Here is a 17,391-nt window from a genome sequence, read left to right on the forward strand (position 1 = left end):
TATTCACCCTGGGGCCCTATTTCCCAAGAGCACAATCCATGTGGGATCTTGACACGAAAAACAACCTGTCTGAACAGAGGCAACTGACTGATTGTTTCTTGGGGGCTCAGATGAAAGCTGGGAAGTGTGCTCAATTGGAGAGGAGTGTTCTTTTGGTTTAATTAATTGCCGATGTGGACATGAGAGGTTGCAAGTTCAGGGCTGACATCACTCAGGCCCTCGGATAAGGAATCTAAGCCAGTGATTTGCTGGTTGCTTAGTAGCACCAAGCGCTGCCTTAATGCAAGTCAAGGGCACTGCCAGGCTTTTGATTTGTTGATTAACTTTTTAAGTACTTAAGGTAAAAAGTGACTGTCCTTTCCAATCCTAGTCCACATCTTGCTTTTCAAGGGGCCCTGGGGGATCTGTTTTCCTGTCCTGACGCTGAGGGCCAACCTGGAACTGCACTGGGACTGCAGGCTCCAGCCTTGTAGCTCTGTTTGTTTTGGAGTTCCGTCAAGCAGGGCAGGATGGAATGCTCTACTTGAACCCTGAAGATGTCAGGCCCACCCCTCTGACCTTCCTCTGAGCCCAACGGCTCTGATAAGTGGGCAGGCCTTGAGTCTGGAGACCCACAGACACACTTGGATGATTTTACAGAAATCAGCTGGACAACCTCCTGGTAGAGCTCTGAGCAGCTCCGGAGGGGCCACCTGCCAGTGCCGCAGGCATGGCCAACCGGACCAACGCCTCTACCGCATACTACAGCTACGAATACTATCTGGACTACTTGGACCTCATTCCCGTGGATGAGAAGAAGCTGAAAGCCAACAAACGTGAGTCCCGAACTGGGAAAGCTGGCCAGGCAGAGGCTGGGGTTTGGCCCAAATGACTTTTCTCCATTCACTTAAGAACTACAACAGATGTCACCGGGAAGCCAGAACATGACTTGAGCTCGTGGATATAAGGGAATGGGGGGTGTATCTGTTATCTTCTGTAATAAGTTTGGAAGTAACCTCCTGAGAAACTAAGACACTTTGGGAGCAGAATCTACTGGTAAGATAGATTTCTTGATAGAGTTAGATTTGTCTGGGATTCCAATAAGCTAGATGAGTTTCTTCAAATTGCAGATTTCACGTTTTCTGTTGTCTCTATACAGATGTGGGAGAGAGCTACTGTGTCCACTCCTAAGATGTGTGACTTACTAATTCTTATTAAAATACCCACCAGTGTTTCATCTTCACAGTCTCAGAAAAGACAACCAGACAAGTAAACATCCTTTTCCTCCTTGCCCCTGCCCAGTCTTTATCTCTTGCATAACTTGGTACTTTGTCAGCAATCTCCTCTGATTATTCCAGCTAGTCAGTCAAGATAATGAGTTAACTGAGTGAATGAACATGAAAAACAAAACAAAACACAAACAAAGTCTCAGTTTCAGGAGCCCATCCTCTCTGCCTATTCTGAAGTCCCTTGTGTTCCTTGGGCTTTCACTACCATCACACACTATGCCCTTCAAAAAATGAACGCAGTCCTTAGAAGGAACCGATGTTTCTCGTATGAAAAGAAAGATAGTCTGTTACACACCAGCTCAAAACTGAAAAACTCGGATGGTATCATTTAATAAAAGGAGACATATCCCTGGCAGGACCCTTGGGGAAAGTGCTATAGAATGTCTGGTTAGGAAGTGTTCCTGTTTCCTGTTTCATTTACAACTTGCAAAAGCTGAGGACTTCTGCTTCATGTTTGCTGAGGACTTCCTGTATCCCTGGCACTGTAGCAAAACCTCTGGAGGGAAAATGATTTGGCATGTGTTTTCTGATACAAGGTATATAATCATGACATTAAAATGCAGATTTCTTTTCACCTAGGACTCACAGTAAGGAAGACATATAGTAATAGGGAGAAAGTGGCAGATTTGAAATAAAAGCCCACATAAGTATATTATCAAAAGTTCAGAACTTCGGGACACATATTGATCTGGACAACATGTAGATCTGCATTCAGGAAAGACTTTTTGAAATTAACACGAATTAAATAAAATTCTGGCTCAGCTTCAGACACTCCTGTCCTTTTGTGTGCCAGACACCCCTCTCAGCCACCACCTGGGCTCCAAAGAGTCTCCCAGCTGCTTTGGGTGGGAGGACCGTTTGCAACTCTAGAGATTTAGAACCCGTGATCTCAGTCCTTTGCGCTTCCCCCCCTCCCCACAAACAACTTCCATTTCTGACGAAGACGGCTGGTGTTCTCTAAATTGTGTATGAGGTTTGAGATGTTCTTTCCTGCACACTTGAACTAGAGTTGGAAGTTTACAACCTGGGGAGCTAGAAATGAGGTCAAATAAGAAATTCCTCCTCAAACTCCCAAACCCAGTAAAGATGATCTCAGTGAGGAATCTTACCAGAGAGACAAGTCACTGCCTTGCCACCCCCCAGACAAGCTAGATGTTGGGGGCTTTTGACTCCTACAGGGGGAAGCCAGTTGCTGGGTCATCACTCCCATGAAGAGTAAACATCGATTGGTATTTTCTTTCTTTTTTTTTTTTTTCGCGGTACTCGGGCCTCTCACTGTTGTGGCCTCTCCCGTTGCGGAGCACAGGCTCCGGACACGCAGGCTCAGCGGCCATGGCTCACGGGCCCAGCCGCTCCGCGGCATGTGGGATCCTCCCAGACCGGGGCATGAACCCGTGTCCCCTGCATCGGCAGGCAGACTCTCAACCACTGCGCCACCAGGGAAGCTCTCGATTGGTATTTTCATAGCAAGGATTCAAGTTATGCATCTTAGGGGACTGCCAAAATAACTCTCCCATATCTGCATACAGACAATAGAAAACATGATATCTACAATTTGAAGAAACTCACCCAGCTTATTGGAATCCCAAACAAATAAATTAAACTCTATCAAGAAATCCATCTTAAGGAAATTCCCTGGTGGTCCAGTGGTTAGGACTCGGCGCTTTCACTGCTGAGGGCACCAGGTTCGATCCCTGGTCGGGGAACTAAGATCCCACAAGCCACGTGGTGGTGTGGCCAAAAATTAATTAACTAATTAAAAACATAAAATAAAAAAAATTTTAAATCTCATTTATTAAAAAAAAATCCATCTTAAAAGAATATTCTGTCTCAAAAGTGTCCTAGTGTCTTAGAAAGTTAACTCCAGATTTATTACAATGGATATCAGATACCATTTGATACCCAACCCCTAGGTATCAGGAATCTTTGACACCCACAGGGAAAGGTGCTCCTTCTGGGATCCTTTATTCCTGTGTGTGTCTCACATATCCCAGGCTTCATGTCTTATCTGAATTTAATTTCTAATGTCTCTGGAAAAGAATTTTGGGGCTAGGCAAAAATCCCTGTCCCACCAGGGTGTTTATGCCCTGAATAGATTAATTGTCTTGTTTTTTCTGGGTGACCAGCCATGGGGCTGTGGCTACGTCAGGGCTAGGTGCATGGACTCCCAAGCCTGTCCGCTGTAGTTCACATCTGAGCTCTGCTACTTACTAGCTCCGTGATTGTGGGCAAATAAGTTAGCAAGGCCAGGCCAGATTCAGGAGGAGGGAATTAGATGGGTTCTAGTGGGAGAAGCATTAAAAATTGGAGGCAGTCTTCAATTCACAATAAACAACAAAAATATGGCAGATGGCAAGATGTGCTCCACAGAAAAATCAAATAGGAAGGGTGGCTAGGAGAGCTGGGGCCCAAGGAAGGGTTGACACTCTGACTAGGGTGGTAGGTAAAGGCCTCTCCAAGGTGACCTGTGAAGAGGTGAGAGATCAAGCCTTGAGGATGTCTTGGGAAGGAGTCTTTTAAGCAGCAGGAATACCAAGGGCAAAGGCTCTGAGGCAGGGGAGCGCCTGGTGTATTCCAGGAATGACAAAGAGACTGCAGTGACTATTCCCTTATATTTTTGGAAACTACTTTGGAAATATCATTTTTCTTTTAAAATGGAAACCACTTTATTATTTCATAAGTCAACACAACCCATCCATCAACAAGAGCAAAAATAATAGAAATATATAGGCAATCGATATGTAAAGACAATAACAGAAGGAACTCAGATGGCCAAGGAACATGAGGAAATGCTCAATGTCAAAAGTCATCAGGGAAATGCACTGGGAAAGAACAATCAGATACCATTTCCCACCCACTGGATCAGCAAAAATTAAAAGGTTGGTATTTCAAGTGTTGGGAGTAAGAAGTACAGAAATTAGTGCTGTCAAATGCCGCTGATGGGAGGAAATCTGGGTTCACCATTTGGGAGAGCACCTTGGCAAGGACCAGAGACGTTGCAGATGTTCACAGGCATCATTCAGCATCCCTCTCCCAGGCATCCACCTCGGGAGATGCTTGCATGTGTCCACAAGGATGCATGTATTTCGATGCTCACTGCAGCACTGTATGTCGTGGGCAGAAACAGGAGATGGGATAAATAAATGATGGTGTGTTACTATGACCACTTTTTTTTTTTTTTTTTTTTGGGGTACGCAGGCCTCTCACTGTTGTGGCCTCTCCCATTGCGGAGCACAGGCTCCGGACGCGCAGGCTCAGCAGCCATGGCTCACGGGCCCAGCCGCTCCGCGACATGTGGGATCTTCACGGACTGGGGCACGAACCTGTGCCCCCTGCATTGGCAGGAGGACTCTTAACCACTGCGCCACCAGGGAGGCCCTGACCACGTTTTTAAAATATATTTTTTAAAGGTTGATATGCTCCTTAGTAAATTACTTCACTCTACCAGTCAGAAAAAAAATCAGTGTTAACATTTTGGTGCCTAGCCAATTAGGGTTGTTCTGTGTCTGTATCCTCATGTGCACACAGGCACATACACATGTGCATGCATGGACATACACACACACCTATACACCCACATACAATTGCACTCCTACTTTGTGTGCTGTTTTGTAATAACTCCTGCCTGGAGTTGCTGAGGGGAAACTGAGAACTCCCTTGGGTCCCCTCTCTCCTCCCTGGGCCTGTCTGTAACTGTATGAGGCTGGGTCCAGTGGGTGGGAAAGTGGACATCCTCTCCTATGGATGCTCAGCAGAGCTCAGGTGGGGAGGACAGGCCGCTGAGCTTGCGGGAAGTTGTGTTATCGGCTGGTGACCATGACTCCATTTTCTGGTCCCTTTGGAAAACATCACCCTACAAGCTTATCTTCTTCTTCCCCCTGGTTTCAGTCTCTCTCCATCTTCACTTCTATCTCCTCAACCTCTTCTTTCTCTTGCTGCACTCTCCTGAGAGCAACCAACCTTCTGGGTTTGCCCAGGACTGTCCCATGGATGCATATTGAGAAACCCAGGCACATCGGATGGTCACCTTAATTCTCCTCTCCTTCCTCAAGCCCCACAAACATAAGAACAGGGCTGCCACTAACCCCCATGGTAGAGAAAATTAGACAAAAGCTTCCTCCTTTGGGCACACAGCTAATCACAACCCATTCAGGTGGGGTCCCTTGACCAGTGTGCAGCCTGTGTAACTGTTCATGGCGTCCCTGCATAGGAGGGACTCCAGGCTCAACCACGTGCCCTTTGCTCATTTCCCTGCTCCTGCCCTCCCCCATAGGTCTACGCCCCCTTTTCCTCCTGCTAGTCCCTCTGAAATTAGGCACTATCAATTTTGTTTTCAATCTTTTCAAAGACATCCACTTCCGCACCAGACCAGAAACACTCCATACCTTTTCCCACCTTCTGGCCATTGCTCATGATTAAGTCAACAATCAAAATTCTGTACTATCTATTACACGTCAGACAGTTGCACTGGGAGCTGGAGGTATAAAAGCAAATGGACTAAATCCATGTCCTCGATTTTTTTTTCAACAACGATTTTATTTTATTACCATGTTGATCTATTTTGTGCTGATGTATTTCCAAGTAGGTTACAGACCTCATGACACTCCTCCAGCAAATTTAGGCAACTATTAAAAGTTAGGACATCACAGTACATCTAAACTCTTCAACAATTATTTCTCAGTATCATCTAATCTCCAGTCTATATGCAAATTTTCCCAGTTCCCCCCAAATGTGCATGAGAGCTATTTTGTCCACTCTATGCTGATGAGCTGCGTCTGGTCCCTGGAGTCTCTCTTAGTCTAGACCAGACTCTTTTTGTAGATGGCACTGGCTCGAGGAAGAGATCAAGCAGGTCACTCTGTTTATCCTCAACCGGACGGTCAAGTGGGAGATACTGATCAGTAATAAACGTTTATTCAGTTAATGGTGTTAGGCTGGAGATTTGCAAAAGTTGCCCACAGAGCACAGAGAAGGACACCCCTGGGGAGAAGTAAGAGGTGAAGGAAGGCTTCCCAGGGAAGATGTGGCAAAGCTGAGTCCAAAAAATCGATGGGAATTTGCCTGCTACTCAGGGGGCTGGCGCAAGGTAGAGAACAGTTACACTCCTGTATATAAAAGATGTGCTTCCGGGAGGGGAGGGTGTTTTGGGAAGAGTGACAAAGGATGAGCTCCAGATCCCCGGGGGCCAGATTCTTGCAGGCCAGCCTCAGAGGATCCCTGTAAACTGCAGGGAGTCATTTAAAATTGTAAGCAGGGAAGAGACAAGGGCCAATTTGCTTGCTAAGAAAACGGCTCTGGTGAACATATAAATGCGAGGGTCAGTAGGGTAGTGGTGACACGTGGGCAGGAAACGGCCATGTGCTGGGGCTGGAAGCATAAAGTTGAAAAGATCCCTACCCTTAGGAGTTCACAGTATAGGAGGGAGTGGCCGCATAAATGAACGAATGAGCGTGCTCCGGTGTTACAGCCATGGGAATAGAAGTATGTGAGGCTCAGAGAGGCCAAGTGACTTACTTAATGTCACCCAGCTGACTAGTCACACAGCCAGGACCTAAATTCCAGCTCTGATGCCTCAGGACTCTTCCCAGGACACTTGTCATGATCAGGAGGCAGATTCTCACCAGGATGTCAGGTCCAGCAGAGCAGGAACCTTTGTCCACCTCTCTCTCTCTCTCCCGAGTTCCTAAATAGCGCCTAGCACACAGTAGGCACACAATAGCTGTTTGCTGAATGAATGAATAAACTAATGTGAAGTAGGCGGCTCTTGCACACATTATTAATTTTTATGATGAATATTTGCACCAATTATCAATTTATTGCCTCTCAGCTCTGAATGTGCCCTTCAAACTAGGCTCTGTGATCAACGATGGAATTTTCTTTAAAGTGAGCACATGTTAGGCTTTCTCAGGAGAGGGCTCTGGAAGGCACCACTGGAGCACTGGGGTTGGGGGTTCAGCAGTGAGGGCGTGGGGACGTCTGGGGGAACTAGCCCTGGTCCCTGGCCCAGAACACCGTCTCCCTGAGATCTTGCAGCCTCGGTGTGGCAATAACCTCTCTACAGCCATGTAGACAAAGAAACCAAAGCCCCCGGGGAAACCTGTGGTCGGTGTGGGAGGCGCCACAACTCCTCCATCTTCCTCCCTTCCCCCTCAACACCCCCCCCACACACACACACCCACCAGGCCTCCAGAGGGCTCTCCATGGTTTGTCCAGCAGCTCCAGGCAAGCTCAGGCCTGGCAGAAATCTCCCTCATCCAATCTCTGTGCTCCCGTTATCACTGTGTCACTTTTGTTTTCTGCGATGATCAGCAAAAGGCAGCATTGGGCAGTCTCAGGGATGCTCTGTTACTTGGCTTCGAAGGTACGGTAAGGTAAGCGTGAGTCCAGGTGAGGGTGGACAGAGGTCAACCACAGCAAGCAGGTGACCTCCTTTGCTGACCAATGTGACTTTCTCTGCCTGCCAGTTCCTCTGGGCTGGATCGTCAACCCAGTTAAACAAATCAGAAAGCATCCTATCCCAGGTCTCTGCAGGGGTGCACATCAAAGACAGAAAGATGCTGGGAATGCTTTGTGCAAAGAGGCAAAGCTCTCGCTCAGATCGTCTCACTAGAAGGTCACCTAGGGCGGCTGGTAGCCATGGTGAAGTCCAGGCTGGGTTCAACTCCTATGTCAAGTAGAGAAGACAAAAATAGAAGAAAAAATCCCCGAGCTCATGTGTTAACCTAACAAGCAGGAAGGAATTTAAGATTTTTGTGTTCATGCCCAGACAGTGCAATTTATTCCATCATGGTTGGGCAGATAATTGGAAACGTCTAGGGATTTAGATATATTTTTATGAGCATTCAGTGCTCACTTGAAGGCTGTGGGTTGCCCTTTCCCAGGATGGCTTAAAGTCTGGTGTGATTCTGTTACAGGGACATCACAAGGATTGCTAGCCTTGTGATTTTTCAGGCGTGGCTTCTGTTTCACGGAAAGGTTAAGAATCTTCCCAACACTGTCAGAAAGGTGGAAAATGCAAATCTGTTTCCTGAGACCCTGCCTGAACAGACTGATTACACGTTTGATCTTCTATTTGTTCCCTTTTCAGCGGCTAAGCTTAGGAGAAAAAAGCAGTCCCATATTCCAATCTTATAGCAACCATACAGATTATTTTAATACCATGAGTCTCCAGATACTACTCAAGTACTCCCTTGCAGGGAGTAGTGAGATGAATTGATTTTCCTTGGGTAGTGTCTGGCTTTACTGCTGTATTATTTACCTCTCAGGTCAATATGTCTTCTTCCTTTAATTAGGGGTTAGGAAGAATGTGTCATAGCCCATATTGACTTCTGCTGATGCACTGCCTCTGGCGGCTTCAATAATAAGGAAGTCTGGTAAGCTGGGATGAAGTGAGAGAGTGGCATGGACATATAGACACTACCAAATGTAAAATAGGTAGCTAGTGGGAAGCAGCCTCATAGCACAGGGAGATCAGCTCGGTGCTTTGTGACCACCTAGAGGGGTGGGATAGGGAGGGTGGGAGGGAGACGCAAGAGGGAGGAGATATGGGGATACATGTATAGCTGATTCCCTTTGTTATACAGCAGAAACTAACACACCATTGTAAAGCAGTTATACTCCAAGAAAGATGTTAAAAAATAAATAATAATAAGGCAGTCTATTCATCTGCTTCTCTGACAGCTAGGAGAGGAAGAACAAAAACACACCACTAACCAATCTCTTCTGAACACAATGCATAGACTTCAGGGTAAAGATTGAACAAAGGACCTATATATAACTCTTCTCTTTTGGTCAGAGGGATCAAGTTCAGGTTACAACTTTAATTATGATGTTTAAGTCTTCAGCAAATGGTCAGTCCCATGGACATGACATAAGCAGTGAAAGTGATTTTTAAACAAAGATATGAGTAGGTTTACCTTGGAACAAATTTCCCATCAAGCTAGCCCCATGTGGAGCTGCCAAACTTGAATGAGTCTGTCATTGCTCAAAAACTGCTTGGAACTCTTACTTTGGAAATGACTTTGGCGGCCATGACACATTCTATGAAATGTCCACAGAGATAAATTATGTATTTCTTTGGAGAGTAGATTTGCTTCTGGGAAATAGTTAAGAATCACCCAGAAACCAATCAGGTGAATGGACTTAAGCTGATTGATACCAGCTGGGTGTCAAAAATAAAATATCTCATAAAGTAGCAAAATTGGTGTGTGTGTGTGTGTGTGTGTGTGTGTGTGTCCTTCAAGGTAATTGCAAAAGAAGAATTTATAAATGTTTGATCATCGTATGTATTTTAGGAAAATTTAGATGACTCTGTGGTAGAGAGCGGATGATTATTTTGAAGGTCCGCATTCACTTGGATTCGTCAGTTTTGATATGTTCATTTAAAAAGTCCATTTTTTAATAGATTCAATAGAGAAAATTGGTTAAATTAACAGAGTTCCAGATAAAACAGATGTTGATTTCTCTTTCATGTACAAGTTTGAAGGATGGGATGGTAGGTCAGCTCCATGAAATCTTCAAGAAGTGGCTTTGTTCTAGCTCATATCTCTGCCATCCCTGCCATCCAAGCCTGGCTCTAGCCATCACATCCATGTTCTGGGCAACAAAATGGAGTAAGGGCATAAGAAGGGACATGGGTTTTAGAAATCCAACCATCTCTGCAGAAGGACTCCTAGAAGCTGTCCTGTAACTGCTCCACTCACATCTCATTGGCCAGAACCTTGTCTCATGACCCTACTAACTGAAAGGGAGGCTGGGAAATGTAGTCTTCATGCCAGGAAGCCATGTGACCTGCTAAAAGAGGGGTTCTATTACTATGGAAGCATGCGAAAGCAAACATTAGGATTGACAGCCAGCAGTCTATGCTACAATTACCTTCACTCGTAGCTTACATTGTAGTGAGCTTGAAGGATGCTGTGATATTACTTGCCACAAAGCCCTTGTAACTGAAATAATATTAGTTCTATTTATACCTTGGTTCATGACCATTAAACAAGGAATTGTACCACGTACATTGCATATACATATTAGTTTATTTAATTGGCCTAACAGCCAAAAAACACATACTGTTATCCCCATTTAACAGATAAGGAGTTTATCTGTTAATAAATTTAGAGATGTAAAAATCTCAGATTGCCTGAGATCAAACAGCTAGGAAATGACCAAGTCAGAATTTGTTAGCCTCCAGAGCCTAGGCCCTTAACCCTGTTATTATTCCCCAAGAAGGGAAAACCCTCGGGGTTAATTTTATTCTAGGACCTTGGAGAAGAGGGAAGGGAAGGGGAGATTTCCGTGGCCGGACCAGTTTCATGGTCAAGCCAGCCTGGCGCTCCTTGTTGTAAAGACAAGCCCACGGATGGTTAAACATTTCCAACACGGGGGAATGACAGCACTCACCCTTGGTACAAAATGTTCTCTCAAGCACTTAGGCAGAACCTTCAGGAAGAAGAGGAAAAAACCCTATTTTCTTGGTTGCCTTTTTCAACAGAACACGATGAAATAGAATACAGTACAGGAAACAGCTAGTGGCTACTGTTTGCCTTTTTGGTCTGGCGAAATTAAAATTTCACTTCTCTGAAGACGCTGTGTTCTGGGAGCGGTAACATCTCATTTCCTGCTCAGCATCTGGAGATAATGACCAAGGGCTGGGACAGACAGTGTGAGCCTGGGATGGGGGAGGCGGGAGTCTCAACTGCTCAGGTTTGGAAGCTTGTTTTCTTAGAGGCTCTGACGGAACTTACTTGGGTGCCAAAGACCTCAAATCCTGCATTACTTTTATGAAAGTAAAAGAGCGTTAGTGTCTGCAGACATCTGAAACTTCCTTATACAATAAAAATCCCAAACCATATTTTCTGAAAACATACATACTCTTATACTTTGAGGGTTATACAATAAATGGTGACTCTTTGGGACAGAGTTGAACCGAAGCAGATATTGTGGAATAATACACAGTGAGCAGGCAAGGAACACTAAGAAAGTCAGAGGCTTCTTTTCTTTTCTTTTTTTTTTTTTTTTCGCAGTACGCAGGCCTCTCACTGTTGTGGCCTCTCCCGTTGCGGGGCACAGGCTCCGGACGCGCAGGCCCAGCGGCCATGGCTCACGGGCCCAGCCGCTCCGCGGCATGTGGGATCTTCCCAGACCGAGGCACGAACCTGTGTCCCCTGCATCGGCAGGCGGACTCTCAATCACTGTGTCACCAGGGAAGCCCCAGAGGCTTCTTTTGATTGACATATACACACTACTGTATATGAAATAGATAACTAATAAGAACCTACCGTACAGCACAGGAAACTCTACTCAATACTCTGTAATGGGGGCTTCCCTGGTGGCGCAGTGGTTGAGAATCCGCCTGCTGATGCAGGGGACACGGGTTCGTGCCCCAGTCCGGGAAGATCCCACATGCTGTGGAGCGGCTGGGCCCGTGAGCCATGGCCGCTGGGCCTGCGCGTCCAGAGCCTGTGCTCTGCAACGGGAGAGGTCACAACAGTGAGAGGCCCGCGTACCACAAAAATAAATAAATACTCTGTAATGGCCTATATGGGAAAATAATCTAAAAAAAAGAGTGGATATATGTATACGTATAACTGATTCACTTTGTTGTATACCTGAAACTAACACAACATTGTAAATCAACTATACTCCAATAAAAAATTTTTTAAAAAGTCCTTAAGCTTAAGACAGATGGCAACCACCTCATTTCCTATTTCCCAGGAGCCCATACGTCCCCTTCAACAGTTTGTTGCTCTAGGGCACCCCCAGCGGTTTCTCAGGTCAGGGACAGAAAGCAGGGAGGATGTGAGAGTCAGCCTGGGGGGCTTTGCTGTCCTTGCCTGTCTTCAGTGTGAGTGCCAAGTTGCTGATGCATTACTAGGTGGTGGAGGTCCATGACTCCTTTTGCAAATACTGCATCTTTTCCTTATCACCTATTTTTGACACTTTTAGGACCTAAAATCAACTCTTACAAGGTCTCAGTTCCTCCCTCTGCCTGTCTTGGATCATAGAGGGCAGAGGTAACGATCTTTACTGAATTACTATTATTTACCCCACGACTGACTCATAGATCTCTAATCCTCCATTCATTCATTCAGTTATTTGTTCATTTGTTCACCCATTTATAAACATCTTTTCATTTGAATCCATCACAAGGACATCTTTTGTTTGAACAGAATCCAACAGAAGGCAGGGCAGGGCTAGCACAGGCAGTGCAGCAAGAGTGCCGAGGAGGAGGCTGGGGGAGAGACGCAGCATCCTGAAGGGGGTCAGCGATTTCTGGTGGGCTAGGTTGGCCCCCTCTGAATCCTTAACAGCCCCCAGCAAAGCCTGGCTCCTGTACGTGCTTAATACATGCGTGTTGATTACCATCCTTCAGTGGCTTCCTTTGGTCACACATGTAGGTGCCTAGCATATCCTGGTCTGGGGCATCTTGTCCTGGGGGCATGAGTGTGTCTGGGATAAGATACTTGCAGACACTTATTATGAGCCTGGTACTCTGTGTCCAGAGCTAAAGACAACCCCCATGAGAAACTATACCCCTGCAGTTCCCTAGCAACTTGCCAAAAGTTCCAGACCCTGAGTCTCAGAGAAAGGAACCTCCTGGCCTGCCAGGTTCTACCCAGGGCCCAGAAGAGACTAAGCATCTTTCCTGTTTTCCCTATGTCCTTTCACCTCGGGCCACAGATACAGCCAGAGTAGTGGCTGCAATAGTGCTTTTTCCTCCTGCCACTGCCCCGCAGCTGGGCCTGTCCCTCGGAAAGAAAGGGACAAGCTCTTTCCACCTCTAGCAGGCTGGCCGTGGCAGGCCTTGGGTGACAACTCCACAGCAGGAAGGGCCTGGCCCGTCATGCGGCAGGCTGGCACAGTGGCCTAGCGCACATCTTTTTTTCTAAGTCTCTGATCTTGGGGTCTTTGAAGCTGTCCCTAACCAGGCTGGTAGGGGCTGCCGCCCTCACAGGGGAGGGGAGGTCGTCTTGCCACGAGAAGTTGCTCACAGCTCTTTCTTCTCCCTCCCCAGAGGAAGGAAGGAGGGGAAATCCATTCTCTGAACATCAGTAGCAGCCGAAAAAGCAAACCCATGAGGTGTCACCCAACTTCATTTACTGTGTTTTCCCCTCAGGAAGCCCCCTAAACTCACCCAGAGGCCCGTGGCCCTGGGAAAACGCCAGGTCCCTGCTGTTGACCGTTTCCTTCCCAAGGTTGTCATTAATGGAAAAATCTGCCCCTGTACCTCCACCCCCCACCCATCACAGCCGAGAAGACTTAGCCCCAGAGCCCCATCCCCAGCACATGCGGGCCCTCGCTGCCCGGGGCCCTGTGACATCACACTGATGCATGTCCACCTCCCACAGATTCGATCGTCATCGCCTTCTGGGTGACCCTGGCAGCTTTCGTGGTGTTCCTGTTCCTGCTGCTGCTGTCCATGTCCTGGCCAGCCTCCCCGCAGACGAGGAAAGTAAGGACAGGCGGAGGTATGTGGTAAGTGGCCACCTGAGGGGCTAAATAGGGGGTGTCTGTATGTCCCAGGTGGAATATTATTTGGCCATAAAAAGGAATAAAGCCCTGATTCATGCCACAACGTGGATGACCCTTGGAAACACTGTGCTACGTGAAAGAGGTGAGGCACCGAAGACCACACGTGGTGTGGTTCCCTGGATGTGAAATGTCTACAAGAGGCAAACCCACAGACAGGAAGCAGATTGGCGGTTGCCCAAGGCTGGGAGAAGGCAGAGTAAGCGGGGCTGACTGCTAAGGGGCACAGGGTTTCTTTGGGGCACGAGGTAACGATTCCAACATAGATTGTGGTGATGGTCGCACAACTCAGGGAACGTACTAAAGACCATTGAATTATAAACTTTAAACGGGTGAACTTTGTGGTGTGTAGACTCTAATTCAGTTAAGCTGTTGCAGACCATGAAGCGGAAGTTAAACTGGAGGTACAATCCATGCGTTCCAAGTAGTAACTAGAGCCGAGCTCGTTGTATGCTAATTCTCCTGTGCTACGCAATTGGCCTCCCGCATCCAACTTTCCCTTCCAGCTGAATCCGCCCAACACAGCCACCGCTGTCCTAAGGACAATGCTTACAAGGGGCCCTATACCACCTCTCTCCCTGCCATAGCTCATGGGACCAGGGGTGAGCAACCAACCCGGAGAGGGCTGGTCCAGGGCTGGCCACTGGCCCTAGAAACATATGGGCTGGCAAGGGAGCTGGGGCCACGAGGCACTGAGGGGGCCAGAGGAAGATGGTGGCTGGGTGCCGTTATGGACCAAGAAGTCCTGGGGTGTGGGAACCGTGAGTCAGCAGAGGCAGCTGGGAGCAGGGAGAGGCGGGCAGAGCTGTTCTGAGAGGAGGGGAAGAGGAGCCTCCAAGCCCCTGAAAGAACCAGCGGGCAGCCCCCCTGCCTGACGGGGTCCCTCTGCCAGTTCCCCGAGGGCCTGTGGGTCTGCAGAGTCACAGACCTGCCTGGAGGGGCCTCTGTCTCTCCTACCCCCTTGTCCACCCGCCCTGTCCATAGTGTCTCACGCACCGGGTCTAGACACAGCAGGTCATTCTGGTTCCCTTGGTCACATGTGGGAGGCGGGGACCAGCTTTCGGGCAATGAAGAAATCCATTCTTTCAGTCTTCAGAACGCACGTTGAAGCCAAGCAGATTTTTACCCCCCAAGAGATCCCCGAGGGACAAACTAATGCAATTGACTTTCTTTTCTACTCTTCTGAGGTGACCTGGAGCAAGCCCTGTGCTAGGGCCAGTTTGCGAGGAGACTCAGCTACCCTCCCAGCGGAAGGTTCCCCGGTCTGGTGAGCACACAGGGGTTTTGCACATCTTCTGGGCTACAGTTTTGCAACAGGGCAAAATAGTGACGCTCTTTGCCCTGACTGGCTGCGTGGCTTAGTACAGAAAATGCTCTCTGGGAATTTTGTGACAAGGAACGCTCAGGGTGGCCAAATAGATCCTTAGTTAGATTTAGGAAAGAGAATGCTGAGTTGTTTCCCGAAGAGTCATTCTTTTCATGCTGGGGGGGAAAAAAAAAAAAAGATTGTGCTAGCATCATCTGAGTCATCCGGAAGGAGGGCTTAGCGCCCTCGTGCTCCCTTCCTGGCCTTCCTCATTCACGTTCCAATTATAACCACGTTTGAACTAGTTCTCTAGCTTAGACAGCTATCGGGACATGGCCTCAGCTCGTCCTGATCCCCACAAGGCAGTTATCATCCCACTTCACCGATGAAACTAAAGGCAGGCGGGATGTGTCCCGCGCCCCCAGCACCTCGAGTGCAAGAGGGTCCATCTAGGGAGGATGGATTTCTGGCTCAGATACAAGTTGGCGTGAGGTACGGACACGAGATGAGCTACACTCAGACACGTGGATGGACGGAAGGTCAACCTCCCCCCGTCCCATCCCCCTACCCCTGCCTCCGCCAGCTGTGAATCTGTGACGTGAGGTCAGAGGGAAAGCCCCAAGGTCAGGGTCACCATCGAGCACTTCCTCTTCTCTTCCATTTCTCCACTGTGGTAGCCTTGGTGAGCCAGGCTGAGCCCCACCCCCACTTCCTGGGCCTGCTTCCCTGGCAGAGGGGCTCTCACCCTGTGACTCTCCCCTGCAGGCTTTGGCCAGGCAGGAGGGTGCAGCAGGGAGTCCCCTCCCCAACCCGGGGAAGGACAGTTCTCTGGGCAGCTTGGATGCTTCCTTCCCTCTGCTCTGTCTGCAGGAACAATGCCCAGCACCACCCAACGTGCCCCTGGAGTCTCGGCCTCAACCTCCCCTTCTGTGTGTGGAAGCAACCCCAGCACCATGGGGCCCCCCAGGGGACCCCGCCGCCTCTACCGAGCTCGGTCGAGGAAGCAGGTGGTGGATCATCGGGCCCCATCCAGCAGCTGCAGCGGGAGAGTCCCTCCACCTCGGCCCCCTGCCACCCCCAGGGCCACCCTGCTCTCCTCTGGGAACTGGCTCTCGATGGGGACCCGCACGGCACCAGCTGACATCAGGAGCTTCGATCCCAGTAAGCCTCCCCTGCAGACAGAACCTCTCGATGGCAGAACCAACAGCCCAAACCAGGGCCATTGCTGAGTGAGCCGGGGAACTCAAACCAACCCGGACACGCACGTGTCATCTGAAAGCCTGTTTACAGGTAGCAGGATGTGCAACTAGGTCAAGAATGACTGTACAAGGGCGCGCATGTATGCATTTACCCAAGGCTGGCAACAGCCCATCTGGCCGAGGGGGAAGTCCCCAATATTGCTCATTTTGTTTAGTGCACTTAACCTATTTACTGCTTATGCTTGCTTTGGGAAGGATAGAAAAGTAAAGTATGTATGAATTAAAATTTAAAAATATTCACTGATCTCTACTATGTCACTTTATAGTTTCAGCTATTACTTCTGCAATGTTTTTTTATCAACTCTGAGTTCGCTTGGCTGATCTGCACCTTTTTGTTTGTTTGTTTTGCGGTACGCGGGCCTCTCACTGTTGTGGCCTCTCCCGTTGCGGAGCACAGGCTCCGGAGGCGCAGGCTCAGCGGCCATGGCTCACGGGTCCAGCTGCTCCGCAGCATGTGGGATCTTCCCGGACCGGGACACGAACCCGTGTCCCCTGCATCGGCAGGCGGACTCTCTACCGCTATGCCACCAGGGAAGCCCTGATCTGCACCTTTTTTAGGACGTCCAGGGAATGCCTGCCAGGTCCCCCTCCATCCCCCACTGACACCCACTGTTACTAAGATGGGGCAGTGTGTGCCCGGCCAGACTCGCTGACTGTGGTCAGGGGACCTGAGCCACACCTCCGACCTCCCCAAGGCCTTTCATAGACAGAGCCCAGGGAGGCGTCTCCCCAGACAGGGCAGTCGGGTCCAGCAGGCAAGGCTTAAGCCCAAGTGGCAGGAGGATCCCGTGCTGTGTGACTTCATGTGACCTCTGATCTGAGACCCCCGATGGACCTAGCTCTCTAGTGCCCGACAGCCTGCCCCTGGCAGGGTGCCAGCACCATACCACGAAGCCCATAAACCTCACCCCACCCCATGCCAGGAGACTGAAAAATAATTCTGTAAGGTGAGGGCCAGGCCTGGCCTCGCCAGCCTGGGGGACAGTGGGTTAGAAGGGAAGATGGGGGAAGGGAGACTGATGGGCTCCAGAGA

General features: G+C 48.7%; 1 protein-coding gene across 1 annotated transcript; it reads left to right on the forward strand.

Moving 5' to 3' along the window:
* Positions 1 to 706: 706 nt before the first annotated feature.
* MRAP (melanocortin 2 receptor accessory protein) lies at positions 707 to 16,240 on the forward strand (the record flags this gene model as incomplete). Its single annotated transcript, XM_079705292.1, has 3 exons — positions 707 to 815; positions 13,613 to 13,716; positions 15,983 to 16,240. Exons 1-3 carry the CDS (start codon positions 710 to 712, stop codon positions 16,238 to 16,240), a joined length of 468 nt encoding a protein of 155 aa, XP_079561418.1. The 5' UTR covers positions 707 to 709.
* Positions 16,241 to 17,391: the final 1,151 nt, after the last annotated feature.

The sequence above is a fragment of the Hyperoodon ampullatus genome (genome assembly GCF_949752795.1).
Source record: "Hyperoodon ampullatus genome assembly, chromosome: 5".
In the NCBI taxonomy this organism is placed as follows: domain Eukaryota; kingdom Metazoa; phylum Chordata; class Mammalia; order Artiodactyla; family Ziphiidae; genus Hyperoodon; species Hyperoodon ampullatus.